The 11,984-nt window shown below is 41.0% G+C and overlaps 2 protein-coding genes across 3 annotated transcripts; one reads left to right on the top strand and one right to left on the bottom strand.

The window, feature by feature from the left end:
• Nucleotides 1-685: 685 nt before the first annotated feature.
• LOC139304438 (ribosomal biogenesis factor-like) lies at nt 686-3,165 on the bottom strand. Of its 2 annotated transcripts, none has more exons than XM_070928368.1 (4): nt 3,043-3,165; nt 1,865-1,980; nt 1,655-1,771; nt 686-1,566 (listed from the first exon to the last, which is right to left on the bottom strand). In XM_070928368.1, exons 2-4 carry the CDS (start codon nt 1,973-1,975, stop codon nt 1,498-1,500), a joined length of 297 nt encoding a protein of 98 aa, XP_070784469.1. In that variant the 5' UTR covers nt 1,976-1,980; nt 3,043-3,165; the 3' UTR covers nt 686-1,497. The 2 variants fall into 2 exon arrangements, with proteins under 2 accessions (XP_070784469.1, XP_070784470.1); XM_070928369.1 differs by having other exon boundaries at nt 3,051-3,096.
• Nucleotides 3,166-4,865: 1,700 nt separating this feature from the next.
• On the top strand, nt 4,866-11,612 carry LOC139303954 (carbonic anhydrase 1). Its single transcript, XM_070927769.1, has 7 exons — nt 4,866-5,005; nt 5,297-5,494; nt 7,206-7,324; nt 7,606-7,698; nt 7,828-7,890; nt 7,994-8,149; nt 9,997-11,612. The coding sequence occupies exons 1-7, from the start codon at nt 4,972-4,974 to the stop codon at nt 10,114-10,116; spliced, it is 783 nt and encodes a 260-aa protein (XP_070783870.1). The 5' UTR covers nt 4,866-4,971; the 3' UTR covers nt 10,117-11,612.
• The last annotated feature ends 372 nt before the right edge of the window (nt 11,613-11,984 follow it).

The following is an 11,984-nucleotide window of genomic DNA, read 5'->3' as shown; positions in this document are numbered from 1 at the left end:
AAAACAGAGCTTAAAGGGGAGTGAATATCAGGTGGACACAAACACACATTTCAACTTAAAAGGTGATAATATGTCAGTGTTGTGTTTACGCAACTTGTTAAAACACTAGTTATTGCAGGTTTAACCTCAGACTGGAAAATACAAGAGATCTTGAAAATCTCACTCTGAGCTTATTTATGTCAACACAATCATGCGCGGGTTTGTTTACCAGCCTCACTCATGCTTTCAGCTTGCTCCACATTTATTGACCAACTAACTCAGTCAGAGGTCGCCACGAAGACAAGCAATCAGCTGGGCACTGGTACACCCGTGACCTCTGATGTCAAGTTGCTGCAGCACGATGCAGCATGCTGATAACGGCCCGCTGCTCGCAGGTGGAGGCGAAAAAATCTATACTTCATCTTCAGGTGCACTCCTAATAGGAATGATAGTGGGAAGCCCCGAAATAGAGCTTGGACACACTGGGGGTGGACGAAATGTCAGAAACGCCTGACAATGTGAGTCAGTCCAGTACGGCAACATCACAATCTACAGCCTCCGAATGACAACTCCCTGAACAGCACACACTTCACATATGTATTGCTTTAAACTGTCAGATGTTGCTGTTACTTTGTCCACTAGCTGCTGTATGCCTGTGCAAATTATAACTTGAATGAAAACATCTCAAAAAAATGATCTGTGCAGATTTACACATTTAATGATGCCATATACAGGAATTTCGTTCTTTTTTGCGATGACAATTTCGACATGAAATTTTAATGATTTACATAAGAACCGCCGGTAACAAAACTCTTTGAAGCAAACACTTTCATCCTTACAAACAGCAAGTCACAATGATCTCCGTTGTGACTTAATTCACACCAAATCTGAGGCATGAAAAGTAGGAAAGAAAAAGGTGCACGCGGTTATATAAATGTTCTGTTGAAAACAACCCGGTAAGTTGCCTTTAATTACAGACTCAAAGTAGAAGAACACTGTTGGCTAAAGAAAGTAGAGCCAAAACAATTAGTTTTTGCTGATGGACTTTGATATATTTGATAGATAACTGAATATTTTGGGGTTTTGGACTGTTGGTCGGAAATAAACAAGCAATTTGAAGACGTCACCTTGGGCTCTGGGAAATTATAATGTGCCGTTTTCACTATTTTATCAAGAAAATTATCAGCAGATTTATGATGATGAAAATAACCATTAGTTGCAGAGAAAGTCATCAATAAAAAAAAAATCCCTATTATTGTTGCTGAAATAATATCACAAGAGACAGTGTACAAGTCTGTCTGCTGATTACATTTCTTTGCACTGAATATACAGTACGCTTGAATTACACACATGGTTCAACTATCATGAAATAACCATAAACTCTTCTAATCAGATGTCGGGTCTCATTTTGGAGGTAAACTGACTTTTTTAGTTAATGTGTCCAACACGGAGAGACGTACAGCACAACAGGTCACTGTGTTTGTCCTCAGAGTTTATGAGTCCTACTTTCATGGTCCGTTATAGCTGAGAGAAGAGCTGAGCAGCATTGTCAACGTTCACAGATTCCTTCGGTGGCTCTCTGACAACCTAAAAAGACAAAAGAATAGTACTTATCAATATATTAATATATCAAGAGCATTAAAATGTCGGGTGATATTTAAATGTACACTTCTACCTGTGTTTGTTTCTTTGGTTCAGGAGCAACCGACTTCGAAACGCTCTTAACATCCCTCTGGACTTCTGTGAAGATTTGATTGAGGTTCTCCACCTTCTCATTTTTCACTGCATTGATCTGTGAAGCCACAAATTATGCTAGCGAAGGTGCAACATAAAAAAGGGAATAACAAAATATATGTAAGAGAAACCAACAGGAAAGAGATCTTACGTGTTTGAGTGTTGTCGTGACAGGTTTCGCTTTGTTCTTGTGCTTCAAGTGCTTGTTTGCAACTTGAAAGACGTTTTTCTGTTTCTTCCCTTTTTGTTTATTCCTCGCCATGTTACCTGGGGAGAGAAGACCAATCAGCATGGAAAAGGCTCCTGGGAGACATTTAATTCACCATAGCCTCTGTTTTATCCTGTGCTTTTTTTCCTTTACTAGTTTCAAGCCCACAACAGCTCTAAAGTGGTAGTTTCCACATTGATCACACAGGCTCACTACTGTCTAAATAGAAGTGGATGTTGAGATTGTTCCAGGTTCTCCACATGCCTCCTACGCTCAGCAGCCACCTGATTAGCAACACCTCTGTTTACACGTCCCTATTACGTCATTCTGAATGTGGCATACATTGGAGGCCAAGCACACCCAAATAGGCATTTTGCACTTAAGGCTGACCTCCTTCCAATTTCATGCGGTGTCTAGACTTTTACCAAGAGTTGCACCATAATAAACAAAAACAAACCCTCACTCCAGTCCGGCTGGCAACTCCTTGTAGGGTTGGTGGAAAACAAAATAAAAATGAAAAATGTATGTTGCTTTTGAGAAAAGTACCTTCCAAATGAATGTAATGCTCTAGCAGTACTAATAGTAATGACAATAAACTTTATCTTATACATGTAAATCCAAAGTAATGTGCTTTACATACAAGGAAACAGGCCTTCCACATAAAATATAAAAGTACACAGACAGAAATTATATGATTAACTTCCCAATGTCCTACAGCAAAGTGTGAAACCAGCAAATAGACGAGCTGATTTTTAAAAATGACTCAACAGATATTCTCATGTACTGTGAGTCAGTGTCTTCTACTTATGTTGACATGTCCACAGGGGAACATATGAGTCCTACGAGTAGCTAAAGGCAAAGAGACATCAACCAGCTCGAACGGCTGTTGGAGAAACATTGACATGACTCTTAAAGTGTATCCACATCCCTCTGGATAAACATTAAAGTAACTCACAAACGTCCAAATGTTGTTGTCAGCTAGCTGTTTGCCTGCCTCGTTGTACTTGTTTTCGCCATTTTCTAATTAAGTTGATACATCTTTACGAAATGGTATTATTTTACACAAAATGGATCGGAAACGGCGCGTACACAGCTTAACGATTGAACAATAAAGTACTTACAGACAGACCTTATTACACGAGCAGTTAGTTGGTGTTTATGTCCTCATGTGTCAGTAGTACCAACGTGCCCTCCCAGCTACGTCATTTGCGTGCGACGACTGTTGACTCTCACCCGTATACGTTCATAGCGGTTCATAGAAGTATAATTAGAGGCAACAAACAGCGGAATAAAGCAGACAGGGTCACTTTGTCAAAGCTTATATATAATTTAACCTGACTTTCAGTTCCTTTCAGTTGCACTGCTGAAAGTTGGCTACCTAAAACGCCATTATTTTGAAATTATTTCGACACGGTGTCGATGCAGGCCGTTTGTTCAAACATTTTTGCTTTCTCTTTCAGTCGAAATACGATCTTGAAATTCCTCGGGTTCAAGTTATAGTCGCAAAGCCAAAAGATACACTGAATATTTGATTTTCGGTGAGCAAAGGTCGGTGCGCCGAGGTAACCGCGCACTTCCGTTTTGGACGCGTAGCCTTCAAAATAAAAGCACGCTAGTTTTTCTCCGGTACAAATGTTTTTTGAACACATAATAATGGCGAAGAATACTATACACTGTTTGGCAATTGCACTCAATTACACACTGTAAAGTCATTGTGTTTCTGTTGGTTATGTTTGTTTGCCTAATCCAGAATAGTCTTTGACCACAAGCCTTGCAGTCTCATTTACCAACAGCAGGTGGCGCCGTAACACCACCTCTGCTGTGTTCATAACAGGTGTATGCTTTTCTGAGAAACGCAGCTATCATTAGGCCACTAGGATGCAAACAAAGTGTTACTGCAGATTATGGGCATAGCTTAGGCCTGCTATATTTTTCTCATGCTGCAATCTTCTTTCTCTAAACCTTTGTTCATGTTCTGATTATGTATTTCTCATACTGTTCGTGCTCATTATGGCATGTTAGTGTGTTACTAATGTTGTGATATCATGTGTCAGTCACGCTGAGTTGGCTTACGTATACTTCTCAAGCACCTCAGATGTGAATGCCTGCTGCAGCACCATCACTGACAGACAAATCATGTCCGACGGGCCTTCAGTTGTTGTTATCGGTCTTGCTGAGCTGTAAAAACAGATAACTCGGCATGTTTTTCATTACCACCGCGTCTGTATTATTTCCCTATAGGAAATAATAATTCATTTGATTGTTTTTATTAGTTCGGAGATCCAAGTTGAGGTCTCGTCCAAATGTCTTGAAACCCTCAATAATCATGGGAAAGAGAATTTCCCTTTTTGGATCAAAATCCATAAACTACAATGTTGAAGCCAGACAACTATTGTTATTATTGATGTTACGTGTTCTTGTTATTAGAATCATTGCCCATGTTTGTTAATAATCTCACACTGATCTCTTGTTCAGCTCCCTCTGCGATTCAACAAGTAACACTTGTGCTTATTTATATTTTACAATAACTTTTTAAATAACTATTTGAGTCCCATCTGCCCCGCACTTTTCCGTTTCTGCGCGTTATTGCTGTTCCATATTTCCACAGCGATTGTTTCTATAGTGTCACAGCTGAAGTCCACTTTCAGTTTGAAGGTGACACTTGGCTGCATGCTGTCGCGTAATTCCGTTACTTCCTGACATGAGAGGCAAGTTACGCCCGTTAGCTGAAAGCTCAGCGCGTTGATAGAGGAATCCCATCCAGCTCGTGATCAATGAAGACTTCACCACCACCGCAGAGAGAGAGAGAGAGAGAGGGAGAGAGAGGGAGAGAGAGACTCATTGATCCACAGTGTTGCAGCGCTGCGGCGCATCTAAACTCCTCCCGGTCATTGCGCGGACATCATGTGGCCGACAACAGCCCGACAGACACACCGCTCACAGGGGACCCTATATAAGCTGTGCAGCTGTCAGGTGGAGGACACTGGCTGCTTTGCGCTGGGGGACGACTCGCTTTAGGGATTACACAGCTCTAGATCCAAACTGTAACAATGTCTCATGCTTGGGGATACGCAGCAGACAACGGTGAGCCGTTCATTGCACGTACATGCTATAATGTAGGGGTGACATTACTGGGAGGAAATGTTAAAACCAGTCATACCAGCAGGCAGTGTGCTGAATGAATGGAAGCACGAGTCACTGCAGAGATTTTTCTTTTCTTTTTTTTTTTTTTGTAATTCTGCGCATTTGGGGGCTTTTTTACGCGCGTTTTAAGCACATCACCACCCCTGAATGCGCAATTTGTTTCGTTATAAAAGTATATTTCCAGACAAATATTATATTAATCACAATTTTATCATTATATCATTTTTTTAGGACCCGACAAATGGGCTGGTAACTTCCCTATTGCCAATGGACCCCGCCAGTCTCCCATTGACATCGTACCTGGTAGTGCATCATACGACGGGGGGCTGAAGCCGCTCAACCTGAAGTACGACCCCTCCAACTGCCTTGAAATCCTCAACAACGGACATTCCTTCCAAGTGACCTTCATAGATGACACCGACAGCTCAAGTTAGTGTGACATTAATATTGTATGAATGCAGTGGAGCCCGCGCGGCTTCATATCAACGCTCCAGTCTGATTAAGACATTTGCATTCTAATATATTATATATATTAACCTTGAAAAACCACAATGTTGTCCTGTATTTCCAATTATTATTGCAGTGTTTGTAGAAATATAATAGAGGAGCTATTCGATTATTGGACTCACAGGTATGCAAACAAAGACAATCAAGGTCCTGATGATTTACAGGATGCAGTAATGCGGCATTCAGGTTTATTGCATGACTGCAGCTCCAACAGTCTCCAGCTTAAAGGCTATAGAACTCAAGCATGTTAATATTATATTAATGTTAATATTTATATGGATGCATGAGTCACGCGCCTCAGTAGCGCCTGCGGGGCTTTGACATTAGTGATCAAACAGATGAACACATATTTATATTTTATCTTAGTAGAATATGTGTCTGTTTTTTAGGTTCTCTTTTCTTTTTTTTTAATAAAAGAAATGTTGGTGAATAGGCTGTAGGGGTTCCTTTGAAAAGCCCAGCACAAAGCATTCAGATACTAATTGAATTGGTAATGTGGCCCCCGGTAAACCTTTCCCACGCCATCTCTTTTCTGCCGGCGCTGAGGTCAAAAAACGAAGGTTACTCCGCAAACAAACCCTGGCTTGGTCGACTATTAATGCGCCAAACGTGCGTGGGAATGATTTTCTATGTAAAAGACGCGTGATTTTGTCCTCCTATAATATAAGATGTGTTTTGTTTGTTTAATTGCATTTCCAGTCATGTAAGATTTTATTCCAGAAAGACACGAGAAACAATCGCTTGTGCGTCTTTTGTGTTTAGGATTTTGGAGGATTTTGGAGGATTTTGGATCGGTTGGCTGATCGGATATCGGATAATGATGAACATGGTTACATAATCAGCACAATGGCAAACATGGATTATTTCTAGAGGACACACGTCAAGATGAACTTAACAAAAGCACTTTTACTAATAATATGAGCTACATGAGTTAGAGCCTCTTAATTCTTCCTTGGTATTTCTCTGCGTTTCTTTTCCACCCTGCCCTTCTAAATAAAGGCCCAGCTAAGTCTGCTTGTCAGAGTCATACATCATGTGTGTGCACAGCGGAAAAGGTGAATATCACAGCCTCTGTATTTTTATTTTTCAGTAATCACTTTAAGTCCCACACACCCTCAAATAGCTTCAAGACCAGTTTTACGTCTTCATATCATTTGAGGTTGACTTCTGAGAAACAAATATCCTGTTTGGAGAGAGCAGTGTGTGTTTGTCTAGAAATAGAACAATATACAGGATTATCTGCAACTGCTTCACACTGTAAATAGATATATTATGTAACACTGAGAGGAGGGTTGATGTTAACAATACCTGGACATCGTTTTGGGCTCAATGTAACCCTCAATTTGACCAGAGCTTACACAACAGGAACCGAGTCTGCTTCCATGAAATAGGAAGTCTGCCAGGATGACACAAGTGTGTAGGTGGTGTGTGTGTGTGTGTGTGTCTTATTCATCTTCTTAACCCGTTCCTTGTGTTTTCATATGTCCGAGAAAAGTATTTCATTCCAAATAGGACGTTCAAAACTTCCTTTTATCTTGTTCCTAACAATGTGGCACAGTCCAGGCTGACTGCAGCACTGCCCACGCTCACTGTGGGAGGAACTGATGGGAGATGTGTGTGTTTTGTTCTGCAGCTCTGACAGACGGACCCATCTCAGGCGTCTACAGGCTCAAGCAGTTTCACTTCCACTGGGGAGCCTCTGATGACAAGGGCTCCGAGCACACTGTGGCCGGGACCAAGTATCCTGCTGAGGTTAGGATGCTCTGAGCCATTACGATGATCACAATACTGAGACGGCTGCAGTTTCTGACAGATTGAGGTTGACATACTGTAACAAGGAGGAAAAAGACAGATGAGAGTTTTTAATTTTATTTGTATTGTAGGTTGTTAACATTTCTCAGGAGTAAAGCTGCTTTGAAGGAGGAAATAAGCTCATTGGTTGGGTTAAAGCCTCCGATTCTCAGATTAAAGTTAGGCCCAAGTGGAGAACTCATTTTCTTTGTGTTTCATTTATCTCTTTCATTTATTCCCAGCTCCATCTGGTCCACTGGAACACCAAATACGCCAGTTTTGGTGAGGCAGCTAGCCAGCCTGACGGGCTCGCTGTTGTTGGAGTCTTCCTGCAGGTCAGTAGCAGTTAAAGCATTTTGTTCAGTATTACAGTAATGTGCATTAAACACACTGCATAGTTTAACTTAACTCCTGTTTGCTGATGATCATATAATTGACCTTGAACATTGTTATTGTTTTTTCAGATTGGTGCAGATAATGCCAGTCTCCAGAAGGTCCTTGACACCTTTGATGCCATCAAGGCCAAAGTATGTTTCTATAAAAACCGTATTCTCTGTCGTTTGATGATTTATGATGAGGTATTTGACGGACCTGTTCTTCCCTTTCTGTTATTTTCCTTATTGTTTTCAGGGCAAGCAGACCTCTTTCGCTGGCTTCGACCCTGCTACCTTGCTCCCCGGTTGCCTCGACTACTGGACATATGACGGCTCTCTGACCACACCCCCTCTGCTGGAGAGCGTTACCTGGATTGTCTGCAAAGAGCCAATCAGTGTCAGCTCTGGGCAGGTATGGCTGCTCACAGAGCCCATTCAGTTGTTGCAGAAGGAAGGGCTGCGTGCCAACGGTCTAGAATAGCCCTGTCTGCAAATCCTCTCTTACACTGCGATCTAAATCAAGGGCTTAATTGTTCAGATTAGCTGAGCGGCTGAAACGAGAAGAAGAAACCTCTGTGAGGGGAGGAAAGGCAATACAGCAGCCTGTTTCAGTTTCATAATAAAAAAATAAAAAAAAGATACTTGGCCGACCTAGAGAACGAGGTCAAATAAGAGTTCACACGGGTGCAGGTGCTTTACCACAGTATTTCTGAGTCAACAGGAAATGGCCATCCCACATATGCATCACATTCTGTAGGTGAAGAGATATAGCTCCAGTGAAATATTGTTTACTATTACTAAGTATTTACCTCTAAAATGACACCTAATCCTGCCACTGAAATGGATATTTGACTTCTAACCACCCGTTAATCTAAACTAACAGCCCCTCTAGGCAGATTTGTCCTTGCGGTTGGAGTCTTTAGGTCATGTGAGAAATTAACACTGCCTGGTGAAATGTTTACTTCATGGCTCCAAGTAGGTGTCTCAAGGGTAAACATGCGATACATGTGGACATAACCTTTAGACTTAGTGCCATAAAAGGCTGGTCAAGCAGGTAATGATGAAGAAGTCATTCATAAATAAAATACAAATACAGTAATAAAGTAATACATTTTGTTTTGTTATCAGCTAATAGTGAATAGTAACTCACTGTGTACATTGTACTGAAGTAGCTGGAGCAGTGTAATCACCATGGACTAATTCATTAGCCAGAGTTAATGACAAATCCCTTAAATAGGTCATCTGACACCATCCTGTAGCCACAGACTTGTTTTTTCTTGCCCTGCCTGACTTAAAGAAACAGTCTGAGAAGTTTTTGAGAAATACAATACTCTCTCTGTACGGTTAATGTGGAGCTAACACCAGCAGCCTGTTAGCATATTTAAGCATAAAGACTAGACACGGGACACAGAAAAACCTCTAAAGCTTTGTTTAACCTGTACTAAAACAGAAAGTGTACAGTTGTGGTTTCACCTGCGGCACATAACCCCCCCAGTAAAAACCACAACTTGTCATTTTTTACAACATTGTTTTTTGTACAGATTAAATAATCAAAATATTTATACTTTATACTTTTATTCCACTACATTTACTTGACAGCTGTTACTTACCTGAGAAGAGATTTTTCATGCTAAACACGTTCAACTTATAAAATATTAAGTACATTTTGCTATGCCTTTTTCATGTAATGGAGTATTTTTACACTGTGGTGTCACTACTTTTACTTTAAGTGGTAATTTAACATTCGCTTTTTTGCCTTTAGTTAGATGAGAAGATCGATACCACTCTCATGTCTGTATGTGTATAATAGGAAGCTACATCCAGGAGACAGTTATGCTAAGCTTAAGCTAATCATGCAGACTGGAAGCAGTAGATAACCACAATTTGTAGTTTTTTGTACAGATTAAACAAACCAGATATAATGTTGTAATTGGTGAGCTTTAGAGGGGCTAGTATGCAGATTCTGTAACCTTTGGATAGAGCCACGCTAGCTGTTTCTTGTTTACAGTCTTTATGCTAAGCTAAGCTAACTGGCTGCTAGCTTCACATTTAGTGCACAGGCACAAGATCGATCGATCTTCTCATCTAACTCTGTCAAACTATTCCTTTATGCACCAACAATACGACTGCTGAGCTTAATTCTGCAGTACTAGTCTCTAAATTCAAGTCAGTGACTCAGCGGGGAGACTTGTTTGCTGAGTGACAGTCACAGGAGGCGAGCAGGAAGGACTAACGCCACCGTCATCTCCCTTTTCACAGATGGCCAAATTCCGCAGCCTGCTATTCTCCGCTGAGGGTGAAGCCGAGTGCTGCATGGTGGACAACTACCGCCCTCCTCAGCCGATCAAGGGTCGCTCTGTCCGTGCTTCCTTCCAGTAATACCCCCTCCCCCTCTTTTACCCTTTCTGCCCTGTTGCCCTCTCCCTTCCCCCTCCCTTTAGTCAGACACCCAGAGATACCTCTGTAGCAGTGAGCCACAAAGCACACATATCTCTCTCTCCGTCCAATTTTTAAAAGAAATGAAATTCCTGTGGCCCATTGCTTTTAATGCTGTCTGTGAGATGAAGCACTTGCAGGATTTGCATCTGTGTTTCTTTGTGTGTTATAAGCCAGCAAAGATGTCCTGTCATAATTTATTTTATAAGACAAACACTTCACGTTGGCTGCGACACGTTTACTCGGCTTAAGCATCTGGTGCCATTGTTTTTAGAGACATTACACCGGTGTGTGCAGGTCTTCTTTGTGTCGGCCGATAAGGATGGAAAATTAAGAAGAATTAAAGTCAAAATGGTGCTCTCGAGCCAGCAGGAAGCTAGTTGCAGTCGGCAGGGGGAGGATGAAACTATATCACCATCTGTGAGGAGGGTAAGGTGCAGATAAAAAGATGCACACACAGACACACAGGACACACACACACACACACACACACACCCGCTGCCAGTCTGTCTGTAATCTCTGACTGACTGCCAGCCTCTGCATCACAGCAGCTTAATGAAACGCTGCAGCCGCCTCCATCACTACTGATTGACTCAGAAAATCCCCCTCTGGCACGAACACACACACAACATCACATGCACAGTCTCATGCAGACATGATGCCTATAGGCACTGACCTGCTTATTGATTTGAATTCAGTGTAGAGCAACAAAGGACACGAGGACAGACTGCTGCTAGTGTTAGCTACGAAACATCACGACAATGGCTTATTTCTCTGTTCTTACAGCCTAATCTTCAAATCTGTCATGTGTTTGTCATCCCGTGTTGTGCTTTTATTATTATTATTATGTATTATGTCTTTTTTTTTTAGTCTGACAGCTTATGCAAAATAAGTCTTAAGTGATTCCTAAATTATGTTTCGTAACCAAAAGCTCATCTGCATTTTTGATGCCCTGATAATATAGCAATAGAGAGGAATGATCCTCCTCTTTGAAATGAATTGCAATGGGTAGAGAAAATCCCTTCATGTGTTGTTTTGAAACCACTGAGAGTCGAGTGCTAAAGCTTAAAACGCACAATCGCCTTGTGGGCGATGCCATAGTGGCTAATGCACAAAGCCAAGGAAGAAATTACCCTGCCAAGGAAGCCAAGGAAGAAACGAACCTGCCAACAGAAAAGATTATAGTGTCAGCCTGGTATAGGAGAATAATTAACAAAAGACCATGTGAGGTCCTGAAGACCTCCGGTTTTAACTCCTGTATGCGTTTCTGAAACAATAAAGAAGTTTGACTAAAGCGACGTATTTCCAGAAAGATTGTAATTAACAGAAAAAAGCAAAACGCCTTATGCCAATCACAGTCCCATGAGTATGTGTTGTTGTCATTCAATTTTGGAAGTGGACGTTTTACTAGTTGAATAAATATATTTTATGACTAACAAGTGTCAAGTGTTTTTTTCTGTTTTGCTTCTTTCTATACAATTAAGCAAATTCTCCAATTTTTCTTTTTGAGATCTGCAGTCTGTGTTATTTAAGTCCAACAGACTTTTATAGTCTTTTGTGGCTTGCAGGCTGTCAGCTGTGAATTCCCCTTAGTGACTCAATTTTCACCTGTCAACAAATGAAAATGTCAAATGTCATGCTGGTCAAATACAATGTGTATTGTTAGCTTTATCTATCCTAATTCAGAATATTTTCACTGGTATTTTACTGGTTGTTATTCAGCATATATTTCTCCATTTTGATTGAAATTTCACTGGAAATGTGCCTGGAAATTTTAGCACAATGTGGCTTTATGACATGGTGTTAACAAA

This window comes from Enoplosus armatus, chromosome 21 (genome assembly GCF_043641665.1).
Source record: "Enoplosus armatus isolate fEnoArm2 chromosome 21, fEnoArm2.hap1, whole genome shotgun sequence".
Taxonomy (NCBI): domain Eukaryota; kingdom Metazoa; phylum Chordata; class Actinopteri; order Centrarchiformes; family Enoplosidae; genus Enoplosus; species Enoplosus armatus.
The sequence above is the reverse complement of the archived record's forward strand: the minus strand, read 5'-3'. Positions and strand labels throughout refer to the sequence as shown.